Raw genomic sequence first — 26,662 nt, forward strand, 5'->3', positions numbered from 1 at the left:
AAAAAAAAAAAAGTATGTTTTTTGAATTATTGGTATGTATTTTTTTTTTATTTAAAATTTTTGAGAATCAATTATTGGTGTGTACTTAAATTTATTGCTTTACACAAATTCACTTTAGGCTCACCAATTATAGGATGCTTCTTCTAGTATTATGTCCGTTAATGCACGACTTTTATTGGTCAAACTAATTTTAAATGTTTATGACCCAGTAAATTTAATCCGAGCCCTCTAAAAATATATGGGTAGGATCTGTAGGGAGGTTAATAGCTTGTGTGGCAGAGTGAAGAAGTCCATACAGTTTTAATCTTCTAATTATTGAGAGAGACTGTAAATCCGTCTACATCCTACCGAAAAGAGAACTCCATGATTCCATATGAAAGGGAAGCTTAATTATATGTAGTCCACAATATTCATCAGACAGCAAATATCCAGGTCCCTACTCTACTAAAAACTTTAGTAGTGGGACTGATTAATTTTTAGAGAGAATGATTTGCTCTTTAGAAAGATAAGATTCTCTCAACATATATAAATGCTAGTTATACATGAGTTTAAGATGCTATACTACCCCCATATTATTAGCATTTTAGCAACAATGAAGAGAATCCCCATAATCTTCATCCTCCTTCTGCTTCCACTCTTAGCCTCATGCGTAGAACAACAGGTTTTTTTCTTAAACAAATCGCTTTGTTTTGTTTGTTTCTAAGCTTCATTATTCTACAAAAAGTTTTGTTTTTACACAATGTTTTTGGCCACCACAGGTTTACATAGTGTACTTTGGAGAGCATAGTGGAGAAAATACATTGAATGAGATAAAAGAAACCCATCATTCATATTTGCTCTCTGTAAAAAAGAATGAGGAAGAAGCTAGAGCCTCCCTTATTTACAGCTACAAGCATAGCATCAATGGCTTCGCAGCATTGCTCACACCCGAAGAAGCCTCCCAATTATCTGGTAAACAAAAACACCACATGAGTTTGTTTCCAATCATTAATCTCTCTTTTTGATATATATATATATATATCTAATATTGAAACAATGGTTTTGAACAGAATTGGAGGAAGTAGTATCGGTGTATCAGAGCAACCCAAGAAAGTATTCTTTACATACCACAAGGTCATGGGAGTTTTTAGGCTTAGATACAAAACCAAAGTATCCCTGGAGCGGAGGAGACTTACTGTCCAAAGCTAAATATGGCGAAGAAGTAATAGTGGGGGTCTTGGATAGTGGTACGTACCAGTTTCAATTCAAGCTAGAATTCATGTACTTTTGGCCACGTTACTGTTTGACATGTGAAGATACTACCATCATCTTTGTAGTTTAGTAACCCATATGTGCGTAAGATATATATATATATATATAGACACACACCGTCATCAAGTGGATGAGGGCAATATATATGATAGAATGTGATGAGTGTGGTTTTGATTAGGTGTGTGGCCAGAATCAAAGAGCTTCAGTGATGAAGGGATGGGACCTGTCCCAAAATCATGGAAAGGAATATGCCAAACAGGAGTTGCTTTTAACTCATCCAATTGTAATAGGTGAGTGAGTAGAGCTTCTTTAAATTCTTTAGGTTTGGAACATGCAGATTAATTTGATTTCTTCTTGATATGACCATTGATGCTTTGTTTTTTTTTTTTTTTCTTCCTTTCTTCAAGCTTATTTTAATCATCTACCTCTACCTATCTAATAGTATCTATTATTATTATTATTATTTTTATTTAGGTACAATTTCTTAAAAATTCTCTTTTTTCTAGCTGTAAGTCTGTAACTTAAGTTTTAACTAAATAAACTAATAAAAATGAGCAATTTACCAAATCAATATCATCTTTCATGCTTAGACAGCCTGTGTTGTCAGTGTTGAGGAATTTGCTTTTTTTGGGTGTTCAACGATGATTATATATGCATGGGCACGTTTAGAATTAAAGCCAATAGACTTTGAATTTTCTTTTATGGACAAACATGTCTCTTAAATGACTATGAGGAGTGATATATACATATATATATCTTTGTTCCACAATCTCACTAATAACACTTGGGAACTTTAGAAATTGCAATACTAATTTGAAGTTTGAACTGCCACTCAGCATGCATCTCTTAGAAGTGCTCCTGGAAATCCTATCCAGTACGGCATGCATAGGAGCTTTTGCAATCAGCATTTATAAATATTTTGTCGCTTTTGTGATTTTGTATTCGACCCAGTTTGGCTTTTCCCAAGCTATAACTAATGGTGAAAGCTAGGCAAATGTTGCCTTGTGAAAAAATAATTTTTGCGTTGTCCCACACTGGGGAATCTTTGAATGGAGCTCCTTTCTCGTGAATGGCCCATGCATTTGTAGTTTTCTGAATCAAAGTTGTTTTGAATTTGAATTTTCAACCTGATCGGTTGCTTTTTCTAAAATTCATGTCATTTTCAGATGGCCAAACATTCTTCATCCCTAGCACCCAGGCACATTTTGACTGAAATTAGAATAAGTTCCTTTTACTAAGGTATGAAAGAAAAGAAAATTAGTACTAAGCTTATATACTAAGGAAGCTCCTATTGAAGAAAAAAGAAAAAGAAAGATAAAGGTTCATAATTAAATTAATTTTATACGATACTGTTGATGCCGAAAAAAATCACCAGTGAGCCGCACGGTTCCAACACATTTGATAGACCTGCCCAACATAGAAAAAGAAGAAAATCTTGTAGAGAGTATACCGGTGTGGTACCGGCCAAAGACCCTCTGAAGGTTAAGTCAGAAGAGAGCCCCAACAATGCTAGATAGGATGAGCTTTATAGAAATTGTGCGTACCTTTTTCTTGAGTGTCTTTAGGTTTTTATAGTTGCATAGGGCTAGACTCCTTTACTTGCAGAACAAGTCTTTTCATTATGGGGAAGATACTCATTAATGCATGTATCTTCTAGAATTCTACTCATGTTGGAACTCTATAAACCAGGACTAATCGTGTATCGCAAGTATTTTCCATTTAAGGTTCCTTGGAGACCACATAATAATAGGCTGGATGCTATGTGGCCATTCGGTCCGTACATGCCACATCTGTCCATGCCACCTCCGTCCAGATAGCTTTGTCATGCATACTTTTTTCTCTTCAGTTGCCCCTTTCACCCTATGGGTCCGTGATCTCGGAGTCGAAGGACCCATGGGGTAACGATTCGATTTGGATCCTGAGAGACTTATTAGTCTTTGACAGGCTGGCATGAAATTATTTATGGCGCAGGGGACTTAAATTTTGACCAAGGCATTTTTGGGTGACATGGTTTGTCTGTCCTCCCGTAGGTAGGAAGACTTCGAATTTTCATTAAGGCACTCGTGGGCGACTTGGTTTGTCCTTCCACCCGCAGGTAGTAAGACTTAAAATTTTCACCAAGGCACTCGTAGGTGACTTGGTTTGTCCTTCCACTCGTAGGTAGTAGGACTTAAATTTTGTACCAAGGTATTTGTGGGTGACTTGGTTCATCCTTCCACCTATAGTTAGTAGGACTTAAATTTTGTATCAGGCAATTGTTGGTGGCTTGGTTAGTACTTCCACCCATAGGTAATAGGACTTTAAATTTCGATCAAGGCACCCGTGAGTGACTTGGTTCGTCCTTCCACTTATAGGTAGAAAGACTTAAATTTTGTACCAAAGCACTTGTGAGTAACTTGGTTCGTCATTCCACCCGTAAGTAGCAGGACTTAAATTTTTTACCAAGGCACTCGTTGGTGACTTGGTTAGTCCTTCCACCTGTAGGTAGTAGGATTTTAAATTTCGACCAAGGCACCCATGAATGACTTGGTTCGTCCTTCCACCTCTAGGTAGAAGGACTTAAATTTCGACCAAGGCACTTGTGAGTAACTTGGTTCGTCCTTCCACCTGTAGGTAGAAGGACTTAAATTTTGACTAAAACACTCGTGAGTGACTTGGTTTTTCCTTCCACCTGTCGGTAGAAGGACTTAAATTTTGTACCAAGGCACTTGTGAGTGACTTGGTTCATCCTTCTACCTGTAGGTAGTAGGACTTAAATTTTTTACCAAGGCACTCGTTGGTGACTTGGTTCATCTTTCCACTCGTAGGTAGGAAGACTTAAATTTTGTACCAAGGCACTTGTGAGTGACTTAGTTCGTCCTTCCACTCGTAGATAGTAGGACTTAAATTTCGACTAAGGCACCCGTAAGTGACTTAGTTCGTCCTTCCACCCATAGGTAGAAAGACTTAAATTTTGTACCAAGGCACTTGTGAGTGACTTGGTTCGTCATTCCACCAGTAGGTAGTAAGACTTAAATTTTTTACCAAGGCACTCGTTGGTGGCTTGGTTAGTCCTTCCACCCGTACGTAGTAGGACATTAAATTTCAACCAAGGCAACTTGGTTCGTCCATCCACCCGTAGGTAGAAAGACTTAAATTTTGTACCAAGGCACTTGTGAGTGACTTGGTTCGTCCTTCCACCCGTAGGTAATAGGACTTAAATTTTTTTACCAAGACACTCGTTGGTGGCTTCGTTCGTCCTTCCACCTGTAAGTAGGAAGACTTAAATTTTGTACCAAGGCACTTGTGAGTAACTTGGTTCGTCCTTCCACCCGTAGGTAGTAGGACTTAAATTTCAACCAAAGCACATGTAAATGACTTGGTTTGTCCTTCCATCCGTAGGTAGAAAGACTTAAATTTTGTACCAAGGCACTTGTGAGTGACTTGGTTCGTCCTTCCACCTATAGGTAGAAAGACTTAAATTTTGTACCAAGGCACTTGTGAGTGACTTGGTTTGACCTTCCACACATAGGTAGTAGGACTTAAATTTTGACCAAGACACCTGTGAGTGACTTGATTCGTCCTTCCACCCGTAAGTAGAAAGACTTAAATTTTGTACCAAGGCACTTGTGAGTAACTTGGTTCGTCCTTCCACCCATAGGTAGTAGGACTTAAATTTCGACCAAGACATCTATGAGTGACTTGGTTCGTCCTTCCACCCGTAGATAGAAAGACTTAAATTTTGTACCAAGACACTTGTAAGTGACTTGGTTCGTCCTTCCATCCGTAGGTAGTAGGACTTAAATTTTTTTACCAAAACACTTATTGGTGGCTTAGTTCGTCCTTCCACCCGTAGGTAAGAAGACTTAAATTTTGTACCAAGGCACTTGTGAGTGACTTGGTTAGTCCTTCCACCCGTAGGTAGTAGGACTTAAATTTTGAATGAGAATCAAGTGCTGTTGGCATCCTTGATCGTGGGTATCCTTGTTTGTCGATCCATCCCATTGGGATGATGATTAGGTGTCTGTCGACTTCCTTTTGTAGTGTTTAGTCTTGAGGTCTTGCTGAAGCGTTGGCATTTGTTGTATGCTTATACGTAAGGTTGGACATCCTTTTGCACGGTTTGCCATTGATGCACTGCCCCCGGGACGCGTGATGCCTGAACTTTCAATCTTTGGGACGTGTTGTAGTCCTTTATTAGCGTCCTATTCTTATGGTATTTTGTCTGTCTACTTTGGGTCATGGACTTCCTGACGTGACTGAGTGTTACTTTGTCATCAATTTTTGTGTGTGTGTGTGTGTGTGTGTGTGTGTGTCTATCCACCTTTGTTCATGGACATGCATCTGTCTTTTTTTGTTTGTGTCCGCCCACTTTTGTTCATGGACATGCATTTTTTTTTTTTTTTTTTTTTTTGTCCACCCACCTTTGTTCATGGACATGCATCCGTCTTTTTTTGTTTGTGTTCGTCCACTTTTGTTCATGGACATGCATCCATCTTCTTTTTTTTTAGTGGCCGTGCACTTTTGTTCATGGACATGCATCCGTCCTTCTTCTTCTATTTGCTCTTCCCTTCTTTAATATTTCGAAGGGGTGGATAGTGATTATGACCACTTCTACGTTGATCATGCGATAAGACTTGATGTTCTTGTGGCTGCATAATTTGCACTTCTAATGCTTGGTTTTGTAGCATAAGAGCTTTATTTTGTTGCATAAGAGCTTTATTTTGTTGAGTAAGTCGCTCGATTGTAGCCGAGAGTGTCTGCAATTGCCATTTTACAACAGTGGGGGGATTTCCAGTTTCTTGGTTGGCTGATGCCATCGATTGAGTTTGGACCGTACGACCTTTTGTCTCAGGGATAAAGCAATGATTGATTACTCATATTTCCCACAGACGGTGCCAACTGATGATGCCGAAAAAAATCACCAATGAGCTGCATGGTTCCAACACACTCGATACCAGATCTGCCCAACATAGAAAAAGAAGAAAACCTTGTCGAGAGTACCGGTGTGATACTGGCCAAAGACCCTCCGAAGGTTAAGTTAGAAGAGAGTCCCAACAATGTTAGAGAGTATGAGTCTTATAGAAATTGTGCGTACCTTTTTCTTGAGGGTCTTTAGGTTTTTATAGTTGCGTAGGGCCAGACTCCTTTGCTTGCGCAACAAGTCTTTTTCTTAGGGGGAAGATACTCATTAATGCGTGTATTTTCTAGAATTTTACTCATGTTGGGACTCTATAAACTAGGGCTAATCGGCAAGTATTTTCTATTTAAGGTTCCTTGGAGATCACATAACAATAGGCTGGATGCCATGTGGCCGTTCGGTCCATACATGCCACATCTGTCTGTGCCACCTCCGTCCAGATAGCTCCGTCATGCATAATTTTTCCTCTTCAGACACCTTTCTTTCTTTTCTCCTTCTTTTGCTGAAAATTACTATAATCTATTGTACTAAAGATCCAATACTATGCATAGGATATTTAATTATAAGTTTATAACAGACACCTTGTTTCATTGTATTTAGATTTACACTCAAGGACATTAGACTTATTAGCCTGTGCCTCTTTGGACATTTTCAAAGACATCACAAAAGTCAATTCTGAGTGGCACTATCCAATGGGCTTGCATTTTGTCCTACTGGTGTCGTTTATAGATTGTTATGTTAGATTTTTCTGTGGTTAAATTGTATAAAAAGTATTTATTGCTTTGTGTTGAAGATCCCTACACCAAAAAAGAAGAAGAAGATCCCTACACCATTTCCCTTTGAATCAAACAAATATGTGATTTAATTGGTTTCAGCTTCTTCTCATTCCCTCCCATCTTGTGAGCTTTTATCAGTGCTCCATGGGCCAATGGGTTTAAAGAAGATTTATTTGGCTTCTTCTCATTTTTCAATGCCTAAGGTCATATAGGGTTTGGGAAATGGGCCACAATTGTGGACCACTTCCAATTATAGAGGGAAAAAACAACATTGATGCCCTCAATCAATGGATAGACATTTCTTGGTCATTTCATAGAATGAGCTAGTGATTGATTGTGATTGAACTGACCCGTCCTTTTGAACCTGACATTAGCGGGGTTAATATGCTTGCCAGTGAGATGTCATGTCTCAGGGGGAATGGGAAAATTATAGAAGTAATTGTCATTGATGTATGAAAGTATGTTACCAGTACTTAGGTTTATTAATTATATTCATATAGTGAGCTTGTAGGGATTCTGATAAATTAAGGAATCCACTATTTGGAATAGAAAGAAGGATCTCTGAAAAAGAAAAAAAAGGAATGAATTGCTATTGTGTATAATTTCAGAATTTCACTAGGAAAAAAAAAGTGTCAATGAATGATAAGAAGCACAATAAAAAGAAATTAGAATTTAGAACTCCTCCATCTTCACAAGAAAAAGTACAACAAAGTTATTGGTTGAATCATACTTTTCTTAGCTATATACTAGGTTGCACTATGCATCCATTACCTAGCTAAACCCCATAGAGTAGGGTATTGCTTTGAGGCACATTTGATAATTTTAGAAAAAGTTATCAAACCTTGGTTTTCTTTCCGCTTTATTACACAATTATATATAGTAAAGTATCTCTCGTATAATTTTGAGTGAAGTTTGCCTTTTATTTCACTAGTTAACTTCCTTCTATACTTACTTTGAACTTGAAAAATAATTTTTTGTCATTGAAATGGATTGATTTCATGTTTCATATTAAGTACAATAAATTTAAAGACAAAATTCAAAAACGCGTTACACACTCTACATTTGTGGAACATTTTATTGCTTTAAGGAAACTGGAACTTCCAAATTTGATAAGATGTGTTACTTTGAGGGAGTCCAAAACTTTGAATTAGTCTATTTTATAATTTGTAACTTACCAAATCATCACTATTTTGTATCTAAGTTTGGCTTACTTCTAATATTTTTTAAAAAGAAATATCATTTTGTTTTAATGAGAGATTATCATATTATTCACTAACTAAATAAAAGGTGGGAATTAAAACCCACTACCATTTACTATTGTATATTTAAAACAAAAAGACATGTCCGATTAAAAAAGTATTGAAGGTAAGCCAAATTCTATGTATTCATTTTCAACGTCCGAATATATTTGAGATTAATACTAATTTCATATAATCTATCTATAAAACTAATCATAATTCATTTCACATTTGACATTTTTTCAGGAAGCTCATTGGAGCTCGATACTACCTTAAGGGTTACGAGAAATACTATGGCTCTTTAAACACTAGTGAGGATTATCGATCACCCCGTGACAAAGATGGGCATGGTACACACACTACCTCAACAGTTGGAGGTCGAAGGGTTCATAGCACCTCAGCCATTGGTGGCTTTGCTCATGGCACTGCCTCAGGTGGGGCACCACTTGTCCGCCTTGCCATATACAAAGTTTGCTGGCCAATACCGGGCCGTTCAAAAGCAGAGGGGAACACCTGCTTTGACGAAGACATGTTGGAAGCCATTGATAATGCCATTGCTGATGGTGTTGATGTGTTAAGCATTTCCATTGGAACTAATCAACCTAATCCTTATGCTAAGGATGGTATTGCAATTGGATCACTCCATGCTGCCAAGAAAAACATCGTAGTGTCATGTAGTGCAGGTAACTCTGGCCCTGCACCTTCAACTTTATCCAACCCGGCTCCATGGATTATCACTGTTGGTGCTAGTAGTATTGACCGTGAGTTTGTCTCTCCTGTTCTGCTTGGAAATGGTATGAAATTTGAGGTAAGGAGTACTTGGACAAATTATGAACAATTTAAGCAAATATATATTATTGACATACTATTTTAGTCCCTAAATTTCAGGAATTAATGAAATATAATTTGACCAAAATTATAGACACCAATTTTATGTTTTCATTAGTAATTTATTATATCATTTATGGAAGGCTTTTCTATAGAAAAAGAGTAATAAAAATGAAGGGTATGTAGTATCTATTATGTACTAAAATGCTCAGTAATCAATTAATCAAACATGTACTATATACAAATTCGTTCTTTTTTTGTTTTTCAGTCTCTTAAATTACTTTTTTATATACCTTGGGTTGGTTTCACAATTCACACTTTTGTTTTTAACTATTATTACTAGGGCCAAACTGTGACTCCATACAAGCTGGAAACAAAGTTGTACCCATTAGCATACGGAGGAGACATAGTTAACCCAAACGTGACCAAAGTCGACTTGGGGTAATTTTTCTCTCTAGCTTTGGCTCTTATTTTATGATGAAACTGAGAAATTCACCAGTGAGTTACACAATGCCTTCACGCTCGTATGCTAACCTACACAAGACAAAGGAGAAAACCTATCAAAGGGCACCGGTATGGTGCCAGCCAAATACCCTCCGAAGGTCAAGTCAGAAAGTATTCTCACAACTCTAGAGTGCTAGAGAGGGTAAAAAATGCGTATCTTTATTGATGAGAGTATTGGGGCTTTTATAGTAGTCGAAAGTTTTTCCTCTTAGACTTGGCATCCAAGTCTTTTCCTTATAGGAGTCCTCCTTTTTAGAGTCCGAAACGTGGTGGATAGATCTTCTCCTTATAGGGAAGATCTTTACCAAATACATAAGATTTCTAGAGTCCAAGTAGCGCAAGGACTCTGTTTAGGGCCTTACGAAAATGGGCTAAAGTATTCCCACTAAGGGGTCCAACAGGCCCATGGCCGACCAGCCCATCTTTCTTCGCTCCGTCCGTATCAGGTCCGTCCACTTAAGGCCTCGTGTAAATAATGGGCTCGTCTATTCTTATGTCCGCGGGCTATAGTAAGCCTGTACAATCATAATAGGCATCCTAGCGCGTATTTTCTCCCTTTCAGTTGCCCCCTCACACGATGGGTCCGTCATGGATAAGAGAATGGACCCATGGGGTGATGGTTTTAAATCTCGATCATGTTTTCATGATACCTAGATCCGTGAACTTACCTCCGTGCATTGTTAGATCAGGAGTTAACACATTAATGAGCCGTGCCAAGTGTCATCCTGTCAATGGCCATTATTTTGGAATGAGGTGTCGCTTTGTCTTCCGTGCACACCCTTTGTAAATATCGACCCCTCCGCCCCTCATTTTTCCACTTGTTGCTGGAAAAAATTGTCAGAGCGAATCCATCACACTTATCAGAGCACAGTCCGTTCACTCACATACCCGTCGCCTGCAACATTTTGCTTACTCCAATCTTCTGGTGAGTAGTTTCCTATCCGTCCTCTTTTAATTTTAGCTCTTATTTATCTCTTTTTTACACTTTTATGTGCCCGTCGTTCTTTCCAAACCCGTCAGAGTCTTAGGTTTTGTCATTACCTGTAGGCCATGTCTAATGCGTCGAGTAATCAATCGGTCGTCCGTGATGGGGCGGACTACGAAGAGGTATACCCGTCAGGTCCCAAAGACCACGACGCCCCGAGCGAGGAGAGTAGTCCGTCATCATCCTCCTCGTCCTTAACAAATGAGGGCTTGGAGATGATCGAAATACAAGAGGGTTTAGCTGGCGACGAAGAGCCAATAGTTAGATCCGTCGTGGGAGCTGATGGACTTAGGGAGTTCATCATACTTCCAGAGTGGACGGTACACGCCTTCACATCCACTATCAAGGAAGGCCATTTTAATACCCTTAGGGCCCGTTACCAAATCCCAGACCACATCCCACTCTGTCTACCCTACATGTCAGAAAAATGTTATTACGAAGGAGTTGATGGAGTAGGTGTGTATGAACAAGTGCTTAAGGCCGGCCTGAGATTTCCGTTAAGTTCGTTACACCGCGAACTCTTAAAATACCTAGGTATATCCGTTAGCTAGGTGTCACCTAATGCCTGGAGAGTTTTCATCGCGATGGAGGTTCTATACGAAGCCATGTCGGACGGTGGGAGAAGGCTTATGATAAAAGAGTTCCTCCACTGCTACCATCCGGATGAGATAGACAAGTCGAGGGGCATGTATAGATTCGTCCCTAGGAGCCCCGTCCTGAAAGTGATTTTTGAAACCCCAGACTCAAATAGAGACTGGAAGAGCCGCTACTTTTTCATCGAAGGAGATAATTGGATGTGTCATCCAGGGGAGACGGACTTCATGCCCGTTGACACAGTTTGGGGCATTTTAAACCCATCCGGTATGGCCCGTTGTAAATGACTCTGTGCAGTTTAATAATTTTTATAATGTTTCTAACGTCTGTCCTCTTTGATGCAGTTCGACGGCGTCCCCAGATTACCCTTGAGGAATTCAGTTTCCTTGAAAGAATTTTTGCAAAGACAAATCCCGAGGAGCGGACGTAGGCCAAGCTCGTCAACCTCAACACCATCCATTGGTATTGTGACGGGCCCGAACCAACCTCGGCGGCACTAAAGTACGAGAAGCAGACCTGTCTACATGAGTCCGTCGACCCTTATTACCTGTTTTTACCGTCATTATCATTATTATTTCTTAATCCGTCTACCTTTTTTAGAGATGGAGGATGCAAAGAGGCGAGCAGCTATAAGACTCTAGGCTGCGAAGAACAAAGAAGCTGGAACAGACCCCATGGGGACGGGCTCCAGCAAGCAGAGTCTGAAGAGGAAATTGCCCGTGAAGGGTGATTGTCCACTAAAACAGCCCAAGGTCCCCTTGGAGCCGGTCGTCGGCTTGATGGTTAGGGGGAATAAGTCGGTCACTCCGGCTAAACATGGTGCGGGCAAGGGTCTGATGACGGGTCCGATTGGCAGCCAGAAGAAGCCACCCGTCTTGCTTCGTGAGGACTCCAAGTATGCCCTCGAGAAGCTGTCGTCGATTATTACTACCGACGACTACGAGGATTTGGGGAATCACTCAACGGAGACGATGGGGGAGACGGGCCTCTTGAACATTGCTCAGGTAATTACTCCGTCGTCTTTGGTCCACCCGTTCACCATTTTCTGCCCTTAAATATTTTACTTATGCATTTTTGTTGTCCCTCAGGCTATGATCATGATGAAAGGCATGATGGGACGGTGTCTCAATCATGAGACGACTATTGGCCGAATTCGTGAGAAAGCCAAGGTGATGGAGGAGGAGCTGCTCGATCTCAAGGCCTGGAAGGTCGTCCAGGAGAAGAAGCTGAAGATGGCCGAGACGACTCGGGACGAGTGTATCCAGCTGACGGATCGTCTGAAGAAAGCCCTGGTGGAGAAAGACGATGAGGTCCGTCAGGCTAAGGAGGATGTGATACGCGAGTACCGCGACTCTGACACCCTCATTTCGGAACTGAGTCTTGTTTATAACGACGGGTTCGACGATGCACTCCGTCAGGTGAGGGCGTTATACCCAGATATAGACTTATCCACCGTCGCTGTCGCTGCCCTCGAGCCTTCAACCGTCTAGCCCGTTCAGTCTGAAGACACTGATGTTCTTTTCGACGAGAACGTCCCTGTCCGCGAAGCTCCTATAGATCAAACCGTTGCGGACAGCCAGGCTAAGGACATTGGGGACTGTCCAGCTGAAGAGAGAGAGATAGCAGATTTGTAATAATTTAGTTTTACTAATTAATCTTTTTTTTTTTTTTTTTTGGTATCAAGTGTAGAACAATTTTTAATACCCGTCATATTTATGGGGTTTATGTGATCATTGACCGTTCAGTATGTTTACATTCTGCAAGGTCCGTTGACCTTTGTTTTATCCGTGTGAAATGCATGTGTTTTATTTTAAAGTACATTTCTTGTTAAAATGAGCTCCGTTCTGCTTATGCGATTCTTCCGTCCATTAACCGTTTAACCAAGGGTCGTCATCCCTTAAGATGATTTGTCCGTTCGTGGGATTTTTAGAAATACCATTCGTTTTAGAATGGTCCGTTTAGTACGTGGGCTTAGCCTAAATTCTAAGTGCTATCACCCTTTGGGATGACCCGTTCATCTTGTGGTTGTTATTTTTGAGCACGTCCATTATGTAGACTTAGCACATACCATCCTTTTAGGATGATCCCTCCAACTTGCGGACGTTATTTTGGGTCCGTCCATCATGTGGACTTAGTAGTTACCATCCTTTTAGGATGATCCGTCCAGCTTGCGGAAGATATTTCAGGTCCGTCCATTATCTGGACTTAGTATTTACCATCATCGTAGGATGATCCGCCCAGCCTGTGGACGCTATTACTTGTCCGTCCATTATCTGGACTTAGTAGTTACCATCCTTTTGGGATGATCCGTCTATCATGTGGACAATATTACTGGTCCGTCCACTATTTGGACTTAAGATTTTCATCCTCTTGGGATGATCTGTCCATCATGTGGACAATCTTACTAGTTCGTCCATTATCTGGACTTAAGGTTTTCATCCTCTTGGGATGATACGTCCATCATGTGGACAATATTACTGGTCCGTTCACTATCTGGACTTAAGGTTTTCATCCTCTTGGGATGATCCATCCATCATGTGGACAATATTACTGGTCCGTCCTAGGACTTAAGATTTCCATCATCTTGGGATGATCCGTCCATCATGTGGACCATATTTTTAACCGTCTGATATTGAATTAACTAGATTAAGCAGGAAAAATTTAATAGAGTCTGAAAGAAATCTTTATAGGGAAAAAAGGTGCCTGCCCCCTTGGGCTTTAAAAAAGCACTGGTAGAGAGATTTGTTCAAAGTAAAGATAAAGAAAAATAATGGAAATAGCTATTCGAAGCAAAACTACTGAAAACTTTAGAAATAAACTGGAAAGTTGGGGGGGAGGGGTTGATGCCCTTTTATGTCGTCTTTATTGGTAGTATCTCCGTAGGTGCTCTGTGTTCCACGGGTGTTGCAATTTTCGTCCGTCCATGGTTTCAAGGTGGTAGGTCCCCTTCCTCTGCCAAGACGAGATCTTGTAAGGTCCTTCCCAGTTTGGGCCAAGTTTTCCTTGTGAAGGATCTTTAGCCGCTCCCATTACCTTCCATAGCACAAGGTCCCCGATCTGAAAGTCTCTGTATCTGACTTTGGAGTTGTAGTATTTTGCCATGAGGTTTTGGTATCGGGCCAACCTTTGTTCTGCTGTAGCCCGGACTTCGTCGACTAGGTCTAGCTGTAACCGCAAAGCCCCTTCGTTCTTGTCGTCATTGTAGCTCTCCACTCGATAACTTGTAAGCCTTATCTCTGCTGGAATGACAGCCTCGCTCCTGTATGCTAGCTTGAATGGTGTTTCTCTCGTGGGTGTTCTTGCCGTTGTGCGATATGCCCACAAGATACTTGGTAACTTATCGGGCCAGATGCCTTTTGCCCCTTTGAGCTGGGTTTTGATGATTTTGAGCAGGGACCGGTTCGTGACTTCAACTTGCCCATTAGCCTGCGGATGTGCGGGTGATGAGTAGTGATTTCTGATGCCTAATTCCGAGCAGAAATCTTGGAATGCCTTGTTGTCAAACTGTTTTCCGTTATCAGAGATGAGTACCCTTGGTATCCCGAATCTGCATATGATATTTCTCCATACGAAACTCCTGATGTTTCTCTCCGTGATAGTAGCCAGAGCTTCTGCCTCCACCCACTTAGTGAAGTAGTCGATCCCTACCACTAGAAATTTCAGCTGTCGTGCAGCCGTTGGGAGAGGGCCCATGATGTCTAGCCCTCATTGGGCGAACGGCCAAGGGGCCGTCATGGGTGTCAGTTCTTCGGTTGGTTGCCTAATTAGGTTACCGAACCTTTGACATTTGTCGCAAGTCTTGACGTAGGCTTGTGCGTCCTTCTGCATTGTAGGCCAATAGTATCCTACTCGGATCAGTTTGTGTACTAAAGACCGCGCCCCCAAATGGTTTCCGCAGGTACCCTCATGGACCTCTCTCTTACGTAGTCTCCTTCCTCGTGGCCCAAACACCTTAGGTATGGTTGTGAGAATCCCCTCTTGTATAAGACGTCATTGATTATTATGAATTGCGAAGCTCGAACTTTCAGTTTTCTTGCTGCGTCTTTGTTGTCTGGGAGCGTGCCTTCCTTCAGGTAGGCCGTTAGCAGCGTAGTCCATTTGTATTATGGGTTTACTTCCTGCACTTCTACCCTACTGTTAATGATTGAGGAATTCTGGATGAACGACAATACCTGATTGGGGGCCATCATGACCTCTGCGGAGGCGGCTTTTGCGAGCCGGTCAGCACATTCATTCTCCTCCCTTGGGATTTGGACGAATGTGACTTGGAGGGTGTCGATCCGTCTCCTGACCTCTTCCAAGTATTTCTTTATCTTTTCCCCTCTACACTCATAGGTGCCGCTAATCTGACTGACTGTTACCTGCGAATCGCAATGTACAACCATGGCCTCGGCGCCTGCTGCTTTCACCAGGTCTAATCCTGCCACCAATGCCTCATATTCGGCCTCATTATTGGTTGTTGGGAAGTCCAGCTGAATCATACACTCGATTTTCTCTCCGTCAGGGGTTTGAATTACTACCCCGGTGCCTCCAGCTTGCTTGTTTGATGATTCATCCGTGTGGATATTCCATTGTCTGAGGGCTTGTGGCTCCTGCTGCTCCGTTTGCGCGTATTCGGCTGTGTGGTGGCCGTGATCTCGGTGGAAACGACAATATTTGTCTCACGGCCGTTTGCTTGGGTCACTCTTTAGTTTTCCCGGGAATGTCAGTGTTTCCTCGTCTTTGATTTGCATCAAAACTTGGTCAATCGGGGCGTTCAGAGGGGTGAAACTTGTGAACCTTCCGCCCGGGGGCTTAAGGCGCCTTTCGTCCCTTCTGTCTCTTGTCCTTGGTCTTTTCTGCCCTTGATCCTGACGCACGTCCACCTGGCGTTCCCTTTTCCTGGGCTTTTCCTCCTGTGCAAGTAGCGCGTCTTCCGCGTTCATGTACTTGGTGGCCCTATAGAGTACCTCTGACATGGTTTTGGGGTCGTTTTTGTATAGTGAAAACAAAAACTTGCCCTTCCGCAACCCATTCGTGAAAGCCGCCACCAGTATTTTGTCGTCGGCTTCATCGATCGAGAGCGTTTCCTTATTGAAGCGGGTTATGTAGGATCTTAGTGTCTCGTCCTCTCTTTGCCTGATGCTCATTAAGCATGTCGTGGATTTCTTGTACCTGTGTCCCCCTATAAAGTGCGAGGTGAACTGAGCGCTTAATTCTTTGAAAGTGCTAATGGAGTTTGGCGTCAGCCGACTGAACCAAATTCTCGCGGGACCCTTCAGTGTGGTTGGGAAGGCCCTACACATGATTTCGTCCGGTACCCCTTATAGATGCATCAAGGTCTTGAATGTCTCCAGGTGGTCTAGGGGATCCTTGACCCTATCATAACTCTTTATTTGTGGCATTCGGAACTTGTGTGGTAGGGGAAAGGAATTGACGGGGCCGGTGAATGGAGAGTCAATCCAGTTCACTAGGTCGTCCAGGTCACTAGACACTCGTCCCTTTAGGGCGTTTATCATGACCTCCATATGTTCTTTCATCGCCTGCATCTCCGCGAACATAGGCGGAGGAGTCGCATCCATGAGGGATGGGAGGCTCGTGTTCTGTCGTTCTGGCCTGCTTAGGGCGTTGCTCCCTTCAGGCCCTTCTCGGTCTCTTTGCATGGCGCTGGTACCTTCCTGGTCCTCCCTCCGGTTGTTGGGTGCAGTGTTTCTTTGACGCAGCTGTTCTTCTAGGTCATGATTTTGCTTGGTGAGGTGCTCTATGGCCGCAGTGAGGGTCCGAACCTGTCTTTTGAGTGTGGTCGTGGGTAGTTCCTCTCCTTGGATGTCGTTGGTTGTTGCCATCGAGCGAGTAAGCACAAGGCAACCCTTCTGTCTCAAGGATGAAGCAACGTCTGACTGCTTTCTTCTCACGTTCCCATAGACGACGCCAACTGATGAAGCTGAGAAATTCACCAGTGAGTCACACAATGCCTTCACGCTGGTATGCTAACCTACACAAGACAAAGGAGAAAACCTATCAAAGGGCACCGGTGTGGTGCCGGCCAAATACCCTCCGAAGGTCAAGTTAGAAAGTATTCTCACAATTCTAGAGTGCTAGAGAGGGTAAAAAATGCGTACCTTTATTGATGAGAGTATTAGGGCTTTTATAGTAGTCGAAAGTTTTTCCTCTTAGACTTGGCATCCAAGTTTTTTCCTTGTAGGAGTCCTCCTTTTTAGAGTCCGAAACGTGGTGGACAGATTTTCTCCTTATAGGAAAGATCTTTACCAAATACATAAGATTTCTAGAGTCTAAGTAGCCCAAGGACTCTGTTTAGGGCCTTACGAAAATGGGCTAAAGTATTCCCACTAAGGGGTCCAACAGGCCCATGGCCAACTAGCCCATCTTTCTTCACTCCGTCCGTATCAGGTCTGTCCACTTAAGGTCCGTCCACTTAAGGCCTCGTGTAAATAATGGGCTCGTCTATTCTTATGTCCGCGGGCTATAGTCAGCCCGTACAATCATAATAGGCATCCTAGCGCGTATTTTCTCCCTTCCATTTTATTTGATTACAAAGATAGATTTTTCATTTTGAGTTAATCATGACTTTGTTTGAAATTGGACTAATTAATTGTTGCAGACAATGCCTTCCTGGCTCTCTTTCACCCGAGAAAGCCAAGGGAAAGATAGTGTTGTGCATGACAGGTAAGGGGACAAATGTTGGAAAAGGTATAGAAGTGAAAAGGGCTGGTGGTGCTGGTTTTATACTTGGAAACAGTGTTGCAAATGGAGCAGAGATAGCATGTGATGCTCATTTGCTTCCTGCCTCAGCTGTGACTTATGACGATGCAAGTAAAATTTATCAATACATCAACTCCACCAAGAATCCAATGGCTACTATCATACCTGGGAAAACCTTGGTACATATCAAGCCAGCACCTATTTTGACAGCATTCACTAGTAGAGGTCCTAATGTTATTGACCCTAGTATTCTCAAGGTAAATAAATTTGTACCCTTTATTTTATTTGATCTCAAAGCTCCTCTTGGTTTTTTTACTAGCATACAGATTTAACATAAATATATCCACAGTATTTTTAATTATAGATGTGGTTTGCAGCCTGACATCACAGCTCCAGGACTGAATATACTGGCGGCATGGAGCGAGGCCGATCCTCCTACAAAGTTGCAATATCAAGACAACCGAATTGTTCAGTACAATATAATCTCTGGAACTTCAATGTCTTGCCCTCATGTGTCTGCTGTAGCTGCACTTCTCAAAGCAATTCACCCTACTTGGAGTGGTGCAGCAATAAGATCTGCCCTCATGACCACAGGTATAAATGTGTGAATATGTGACTACATTTCCTGAATTGAGTAATTGGAAATGGTAGTCTTATTTATTCAGGATAAAAATTCTCCATTTAAAATAGATCCATTTCATAATTCAGACTAAATATTACAATCTAAAGATAATAGATTGGTGTAACATTTAAAATTTTAAATAGTGTGACACTCTATAAATTATTCAGAAAATAAAATAAAATCTTAACTGTGAAATGGACTCAATTTCACCCAGTTATAGTTTGTCGTCCCTATATTCTGTGTCTTAAGCTCTACTTGTTAGTACTTTAGTTTGATTGCTATGGCCTACATTTTCTAATCTTTCACATTCCTGTCTCGCAGCAACGTTAAGAAACAACTTGGGTTTGCCATTGACTGATGAATCTGGCAATGAAGCTACACCATTTGCATATGGGTCTGGCCACTTGCGCCCCACAAAAGCAGCAGACCCTGGTCTAGTGTATGATGCTTCATATACAGACTACCTTCTCTACTTCTGCAGCACAAATAGTTCACTCCAGAAAGTTGACCCAACATTCAAGTGTCCAAAAGCACTACCAACAGCAATCGACCTCAACTATCCATCCCTAGCAATCCACAAACTCAATGGCACCGTAACCGTTAATAGGACAGTCACAAACGTTGGTCCTAGCAAGAGTGTGTACTTCTTTAGTGTCAGACCACCCTTGGGATTCTCCATCAAGGCCTCCCCAAGTATTTTGTTCTTCAATCATGTTGGACAGAAGAAGAGCTTCACAATCACTGTGCAAACTGACATGCTCAGCAAGCCTCACAAGGATGAGTATGCTTTTGGGGGGTATACTTGGACTGATGGAGTCCATTTTGTAAGAAGCCCAATGGCAGTGTCTTTAGCTTAATTATAATTTCTTGGTGAGTAAGACTCATCCAATGTGTTCTATATAGTTTTATAGTTCTTGTCCAATTTATAGGTGCATATATTAGAAAAAAGATATTATTTATAAGCAAAGAGGGTAAGAAATGTCACAGGGTCTCGTTTTACATTTTCCAGGATTGTAAACAATAACTACTGTATGCTTCTTTTTTTTAAGATATGCAATTACTCTTTGCTTCCCGAAAGCTTATTTTGAGCAAACAGAAATTTGTGATACGTTTACATGAACAAATGTACAAGGATTCTCAAACATATTCTAATCCTGCTCGGGAAATTCTTAAGCTCAGTTTGAATTCTTTCAAGCACAAGATATTCTGAGCTAAATTTTCTGATAATAGCACAAATTAACACCATAATCTTATTGTTGAAAGGGATAAATGAAGCATAACAGGAAATTCTTTTCTGGCAACATTTTAGCAGGAGTAGATGATTTTCTTTCCGTTAGCACGTTGATGTTTGTCATGAAATATGGGTGTCAACCCTTAAGGGGGGAGAGAGAGAGAGAGGTAATTGCACGTTATGTCTCATTGCATTAAGTGATTATTCCAGTACTATGAAAGCAATACTCTCTTCACACATAATGATGAATTCTACAGGTAAAATTCATTCCTGGAACTGCCATACAATGAGGAGAAAATATTAGTTCCAAAATGGTATTAATAATTTTCCAATATGTCATGATAAGTCCACTTCCTGCAAAGGTAATACTGTTACAGAAACGATTACAATGTTTTGGGCCAAGAATGTGGCTATCACCCGGAGAGAACTCATACGCCACATATGAATTTCATCCCTCTGAAATGGAGAAGATTCTACAAAAGAAACTGTGCTACATTATTTGCAGAAATGATCTAAAGCTCTAAAGCTATTTTCCCCTCTCCACTTTCACATTAACACGTTTGTGGTTAGCACACCCTGGAACTAGTTTTATATATTCAGCATCACAATTTTATTATTTTCAATGCATCCATTGAAAAGCATTTGATTCCCTCAGAATAATACAGCGGAGCCTTATGTACTTCAAAAATGATTAGAGGTTAGAAAACATGATCTAAATGATGAATAGAAATCCTCTATCTTAAACAAAACTCTCTTTTAGCTTGTAGTCAAGGGAAATCTTGCCCCTAATCTGTACATTTATATTACAACAAAACCATTTAGAATTGATTGGGGGTTAGAAAACATGACCTGAATGATGAATAAGAATCCTCTGTACATATCTCTATCAACAGGTCCGTCCAGATTGTGTTGGTAAGTAATATGTAGTAGAACCATAAGTTCCAAAGGAACAAGTATTGATTGATTAATGATCAGTGGCGGGCATGCTTGCCTCAGTCTCAACCAAAACATTACCTTGAAATAATGATCTCAAGCTGCAAAAACTGTAAAATTTCAATAGTAGTCTTCTCTAATTAGCAAGGTCCAAGAGGGAAGACAGACCTGGCATGTCTCGATGCCAAAAGCTCCAACTTCAATTGGATCAGGCATTATCTTCTTTGTACACATCTGCTCTCACTCTCACCCGCTCACCTTTGAAGTGGACATACTTCCATTTAGACTGGTACCTTTTAAGAACCAGCATCTGCTTCTCTTCTTGTCCCAATTTCTGAAAGGCATGTGCGACTCTCCTGACAGTATCTTGATCTGGTTTTACACCCAACTCCTCCATGTCTGCAAAAACCTGAATTTTTAAAAAAGAATTGAAGTTTAGCATCATGAACAGAATCTGTGCAAGGTGTGATATTGCAAGTGTCGTGGTATTCCTTTTACCTCCATTATCTTATGTATGTTATGATGATCATACAAAGAAATCATCCTAGAAAGCAACCGCTTCGAGATAGAGCGAGTATGTACGTGCAAAATCATGTTCCACAAAGATTCAGCCTCATCTACTCTCTGATCCATATCAAATGCCAGTAGAAGGGTGTCATACGTTCCCATTGTTGCCCCTTGACCTTTGCTCAACATCCACTTGGCCACCTTACAGAAGATTAGTAAGTATTATAGGAGCTGTAAAAAGTCACATAATTGATATATATTCATTTAATATGATGATTATCAAGAAAGTAGCCTTAAGAGCATACAATCATTTGATTTATCTTCTGATGCAGGTGTATAAATTACTACATCTATAGGTGAAGGGGGATTCGAACTTTGGTTCCTCCAGTAGGAAGAACCGGGTAATGCCACAGAGCCACAAGACTCTCGGCATAACTGTCAGTGTTTCCTTTTCCTTTCTTTATTACTGTCCTCTTGTCTTCCACCATGTTTGAGATTGGCAGCTTGATAGTGCAGTTACAATATTTGAATGGCAAAATCATCAGTGATACAACTCAGTTCTGTTCATCATCAACCTAGAACCAACCTAGCCTAAGTCAAAATCTTGTGAACTACGTAGCTATTGCTAAAGCAACACAAACCAACTCAGATTGAGAAGACATTACTTCATCAGGTCTCAGTTAGTGAATTAAATTCAATACCTAAAGAAATAATAGACACTTGATTTAGGTATAATCCCATTAAGGCCATTATAGTCTACAAAATTTATCTAAATTCTTTATCCCAAGATAAAGACTATAAAAGAAAGGGCCAAGCAAATAATTTGGGCAGTGGGCACCTTTAGTTATCATAGCCAATGGAATGAACCTTTTAATGGCTTTGCCTAACATAGCGGTCAGGCCATCCTGCACTTGCTACTACAGCGAGCAAACTTAGTTCATGCCATCAATTATATCTGTTATTATGTTTACAAGCAAACAATAATGACTCAAGGGAGTCAGGCTGGTTGAGGTCTCCGTTCTAAGCAGTCTGAACCTTACACCTTACTAAATGTAACTATATAGATATTGCAAAATGAATTACAGTGACTGGAGCATCCCTCAAATGGAACATCATAATCTGCAATTGCAATATACTTATATAGTAACCGAGTTCATAGAGGTTGTAGCATGCCATTATAGATTAACTACAGCAGACAGTAAAGGAATAGGTGTTTCATACTTGAATTACTCGCTTCCATTGATTCCTCTTCCTTAAGATTCTTAAAGCCTTAGCTGCTGCGATCAATGGGAATTCTGTCTCCCAAGCAGTCCATTTATCTAATGCTCCATAAACAGCTTCCTTCTCATTAGGAAGCCCAGAAACCTGTATTTCAAAATGTACATCCAACCAATTAAAGAAGTTATAGAAAAAATTTAACACTTACCTATCTAGTTCAATTTCTAAAACTAGTAATTTTCCATCAACACCCAATAGCAAGTGCTCTTAATTATCACATAAAAACATGACAAAAGGAAAAAACAGAATGGAAATATAAGAAACGATCAATCAACATACAATTCTGACAAGATGAAGTGCCTTTTGCCCAGACCCAGCTGAGTCTCTTCTCTTCCACAAGTGGTGTTCTCTCTTACCGACCTTCTTTATCATTTTCCTATATTCAAGTGAAGAAATCTAGGTGAAGCAACTGTGAAAATCTAAAAATTAATCATACCTGCGACAAATATTTTCCAAACAACAATGCTAACATTTTTCTTCATTTGTAAGTTACACAGGCACCCAGTGAGTTTTGAACCGACAAAATCACCCTCCACACTTTCTTATGGGAGAAGGAAGTCTATTAGAACTAAAACTCATTAGACAAAGAAAATAATCATGCCAACATTTCATTCAGAGTTAAAGTCAAGCACAAGCACAGCACAACCAAACATTTTTACACAATGAATCAAGATGATGGAAGTAAAACTGGCTTAAAAACAGAAACTGTTCATAAACATGAAGGAATAGAAATGGGGTGTACCTCTCAACAGCTTTAGAATTAGTTATCAGTTGTCCACTTTGATTAACGGAGCATTTGACTTGGGAATTCATTGTTGCCTACATGTTACAGGGGACAAATTCGAAGATATAAAACATCAATATTTTAACAAACTAACTAACTCTAATTGAAATATTCGTTTTTTAAATATAAAAAAATTTTGGTGCTTGCCTTTGTAGTGAGGATAGTGAAATTTGAGAGCTCGGAACTCAACAACAACAACTCCACCTCAGTTTTCCTAACCTGATGAGACTGTACAATAAGTATTAAAGGCAACACAAAGAAGAAGAAGAAGAAAAAGAAAGAATTTATAGTGACCCAACAAATCACCTGACTCATTCCTAATGATAAGGAGAATTGGCAACAAAATGAGTTTCTGCAAATCATCATCAACAACAGCAAGCAAGTTCAACCCAGACGGTATTTTTGAGAGGCAGACCCAGAGGGTGTTGCCAGTGGCTTTGGGGTGTGGGCTTGTTATGGTTGGGCCTATGGCATTAGATTGTTGTAGGCTTGCACTTATTGATAAGCATGAATAGGATGATAAGAGCCGACCCACCAATCGGAAGCTACCCACAGGCCGACCATCGGAAGCCACCGCCACCAATCCGCCCATCACCATCTGAACCCACCACTGCCGAATCCACCATCAAATCACCGCAACAAAAAAAAAAAAAAAGATTCACGGTGAGAGAGATCGGCCTGGCTTGATGCTCCAGCCTGGGTTTCGTCGGAGAGTGAAGCAGAGACGTCGAGCAGAGGAGAGGAAGAGCAAGCAACTGAGTGAGGCAGAAAGAAAAAATAAGAAGAAAAGAAAGAGGGCCACCATGGTTTTTTTTTTTTTTTTTTTTAATAATATTTTATTGGGTTTGGATTTTATTTGAATATTTAGGTTTTATTTGTTATTAGGTTATATTATTTTATTGTGTAGATATATTATTTTAAGTATAAGATTTATGTATAGTATTTAAGTGCTATTTTTAGTTTCCGCTTAAAATTCTATTATGTGAATTTTTTTCATTAGATGAAAGTATATTTTTTAATTAAATAGCCACATGACTGAATCCTAAGAGAAAAACTTAAGGAATAGCACCTAAGGTACTGTACTTAATTTTGATGTATTATATGGTAAAATAAAAGTTGGAATGTTGAGTATATTGTAAAGTAAAGGACAAAACTTAAGTACAGTACCTTAAGTGCAGTTCCTAGATTCTCTCTTATGATTTAGTCATGTGGCTACTTAACTAAAAAATATACTTCCATCTCATGAGAAAAAATTCACATGGAGAATTTTAAAAGAGAACCTAAAAAATAGAACTTAAGTATTGTACCTAAGTCTTATTCTATTGTAAAATAGTATAGTATAATAAATTAAATGACTTTTAAGATGGTAAAATGAGACATTTTCTAAATACCAAATGCTAATGCTCAAGTGCTCTTAGGGCACTAGCATTTAAGAATAGAAAAAAAAATGTATATTTTGCATTTTCAAAACTTACTTTATTTATTTTACCATATCATTTTACAACTTATCCAACATCTCAGTTTTTATTTTTACAAAAACTCATTAAAATAATATAAATTACACCAACAAATAATATAAAGGAATAATTACATTTTGCCTACCTATGGTTTGTCTCTAATTCTATGTGCCCACCCTGATTTAAATTTTGACACTTTACCCGCCTGATGATTCTGACTGTGAGTGCTTTGTAACCCACCTCAATATTTTCCATTACTCTAACACCAAATAAGTAAAAAACACATCCCAAACGAATCAAAACTCACTCTCACTCCCAAAACTCACTCACTCCCACTCACTTGAGACAACTGTGGCAGATTCGAGCCGAGGAAGAAAGACACAGTTGCTCCTCTGTTCAACTATGGGAAATCTTATAATGGGATTGATTCGTGCATGCTCCTGGGTTTTGATCATGGGTTTTGATTGTGGGTATTAAACCTGGGTTTTGATCGTGCATGCCATCGAGATTTATGAGCACACAAAAATAGAAGATATAAACGGACTAGGAGAAAAAAAAAAGTGATTGAAATGGGAAATAAATAGATGATAATAGGGTCCCAGTTTGGTTGAGGAAAGTGAAGAGGATAGACACATACTAGGAGTCTTTTGAAATAGCTAGACTTGCTTTCGTGTGTTCAAGTTTCAACCACTAAGCTTTATTTTCTAAAAAAAAAAAATACATAAATAAACTACTACTCTCAACTTTCTAAGCACTACCATTTTGACTTGAATATACAATGCAATTTCTTAGAAGCTTTAACAACCAAAAAATAATTCTTTGAGCTTTCCAAGCGCCATAGATTGCTGCTTTTCACGTGGCAATATCTTAGAAGTTCTGTGTGAAGTCAAAAAAGTTCTTTGAACTTTGCACAAAATGAAATGCATCTATGTATACAATTTTACTGTACAGATCAGAGAGAGAAGAGGGGTAGTCACACGGGGAAAAACTTGAAAAGTCATTGTCCTTAGCTGAAGCTAAGAGTAGTTGAGACTTGAGATATCTGATTTATTTGTGCTTGTTGAGATTGTTTGTCCTGGGTTTATGTTTGTTGATTTTATGTCTTGGCATGTTCTTGTTATTTTTTTGGTTGTTTGATTCGTTTGGGATGTGTTTTTTACTTATTTGGTGTTAGAGTAATAGAAAACATTGAGGTGGGTTGTGAGTACTCACGGTCAGAATCATAGGTGGGTAAAGTGTCAAAATTTAAACCACGGGTGGCACATAGAATTAAAGGCAAACTACAAGTGGATAAAATGTAATTATCCCTAATATAAAATATTCAATTTCTCACTCTTCTCTCTTTCCTCTACCTTTTTGTCCCACTTTCCTCATTAAAATAACTTTTTTTTTTTTGTTTTACATCCTTATGAAAATGAGATACTTTCTAAATACCAAATGCTAATGCTCAAGTGCTCATAGAGCACTAGCATTTGAGAATAGAAAATAAAAATGTCTATTTTGCATTCTCAAAACTTACTTTATTTATTTTATCATCTCATTTCACAACTTATCCAACATCTTAGTTTCTATTTTTATATAAAACTCATTAAAATAATATAAACTACACCAATAAATAATATAAAATATTCAATTTCTCTCTCTTCTCTCTTTCCTCTACCTTTTTGCCCTCTTTCCTCATTAAAAAAAATTTTTTTTTTTAAATCCTTATGAAAATGAGATACTTTCTAATTACCAGATGCTAATAGCGTAGGATGAGGAGCAATATTTTCAAGTGGGATCCCAATTACCATCATTGGAAAAGGCAGAGTTGGTGAAGTTTTTAGAAGTCAACATCGATGTGTTCGCTTGGAGCACTTACGATATACCAGGGATTGATCCCGAGTTTATATGTCATCAATTAAATGTGAATCTTGAGGCCACACCACGTAAGCAACCTCCTCAGCGCTCATCTAAGGAGCATACTGAAGCAGTAAGGGTGGAAGTAAACAAGTTGAAACAAGCTAGAGCAATTAAAAAGATCTTCTACTCCGAGTGGTTAGCTAATACTATGATAGTAAAGAAGAAGAATG

General features: G+C 39.9%; 3 protein-coding genes across 7 annotated transcripts; 2 read left to right on the forward strand and 1 right to left on the reverse strand.

The window, feature by feature from the left end:
• The first annotated feature begins 316 nt into the window (after nucleotides 1–316).
• On the forward strand, nucleotides 317–19,433 carry LOC111997197 (subtilisin-like protease SBT5.6). The gene is made up of 9 exons (XM_024029261.2): nucleotides 317–661; nucleotides 759–951; nucleotides 1,050–1,226; nucleotides 1,430–1,541; nucleotides 8,412–8,973; nucleotides 9,337–9,434; nucleotides 17,678–18,035; nucleotides 18,156–18,372; nucleotides 18,722–19,433. Exons 1-9 carry the CDS (start codon nucleotides 530–532, stop codon nucleotides 19,255–19,257), a joined length of 2,385 nt encoding a protein of 794 aa, XP_023885029.1. The 5' UTR covers nucleotides 317–529; the 3' UTR covers nucleotides 19,258–19,433.
• Nucleotides 11,448–13,650, forward strand: LOC136064730 (uncharacterized). 2 transcript variants are annotated; one of them, XM_065766835.1, is made up of 3 exons: nucleotides 11,448–11,577; nucleotides 11,677–12,080; nucleotides 12,165–13,650. In XM_065766835.1, the coding sequence occupies exons 2-3, from the start codon at nucleotides 11,751–11,753 to the stop codon at nucleotides 12,564–12,566; spliced, it is 732 nt and encodes a 243-aa protein (XP_065622907.1). In that variant the 5' UTR covers nucleotides 11,448–11,577; nucleotides 11,677–11,750; the 3' UTR covers nucleotides 12,567–13,650. The 2 variants fall into 2 exon arrangements, with proteins under 2 accessions (XP_065622907.1, XP_065622909.1); XM_065766837.1 differs by lacking the exon at nucleotides 11,448–11,577 and having other exon boundaries at nucleotides 11,587–12,080.
• A 933-nt stretch (nucleotides 19,434–20,366) lies between the features above and the next one.
• LOC111997195 (pentatricopeptide repeat-containing protein At4g18975, chloroplastic) lies at nucleotides 20,367–23,901 on the reverse strand. 4 transcript variants are annotated; one of them, XM_024029258.2, is made up of 8 exons: nucleotides 23,440–23,897; nucleotides 23,281–23,361; nucleotides 23,092–23,168; nucleotides 22,629–22,725; nucleotides 22,293–22,436; nucleotides 21,063–21,272; nucleotides 20,733–20,973; nucleotides 20,367–20,665 (listed from the first exon to the last, which is right to left on the reverse strand). In XM_024029258.2, the coding sequence occupies exons 1-7, from the start codon at nucleotides 23,497–23,499 to the stop codon at nucleotides 20,773–20,775; spliced, it is 870 nt and encodes a 289-aa protein (XP_023885026.2). In that variant the 5' UTR covers nucleotides 23,500–23,897; the 3' UTR covers nucleotides 20,367–20,665; nucleotides 20,733–20,772. The 4 variants fall into 4 exon arrangements, with proteins under 4 accessions (XP_023885026.2, XP_023885027.2, XP_023885025.2 ...); XM_024029259.2 differs by having other exon boundaries at nucleotides 20,367–20,973; nucleotides 23,281–23,352; XM_024029257.2 differs by having other exon boundaries at nucleotides 20,367–20,973; nucleotides 23,440–23,896.
• Between the last annotated feature and the right edge of the window lie 2,761 nt (nucleotides 23,902–26,662).

This window comes from Quercus suber, unplaced genomic scaffold (genome assembly GCF_002906115.3).
Source record: "Quercus suber isolate HL8 unplaced genomic scaffold, Cork oak 2.0 scaffold_750, whole genome shotgun sequence".
Classification (NCBI taxonomy): domain Eukaryota; kingdom Viridiplantae; phylum Streptophyta; class Magnoliopsida; order Fagales; family Fagaceae; genus Quercus; species Quercus suber.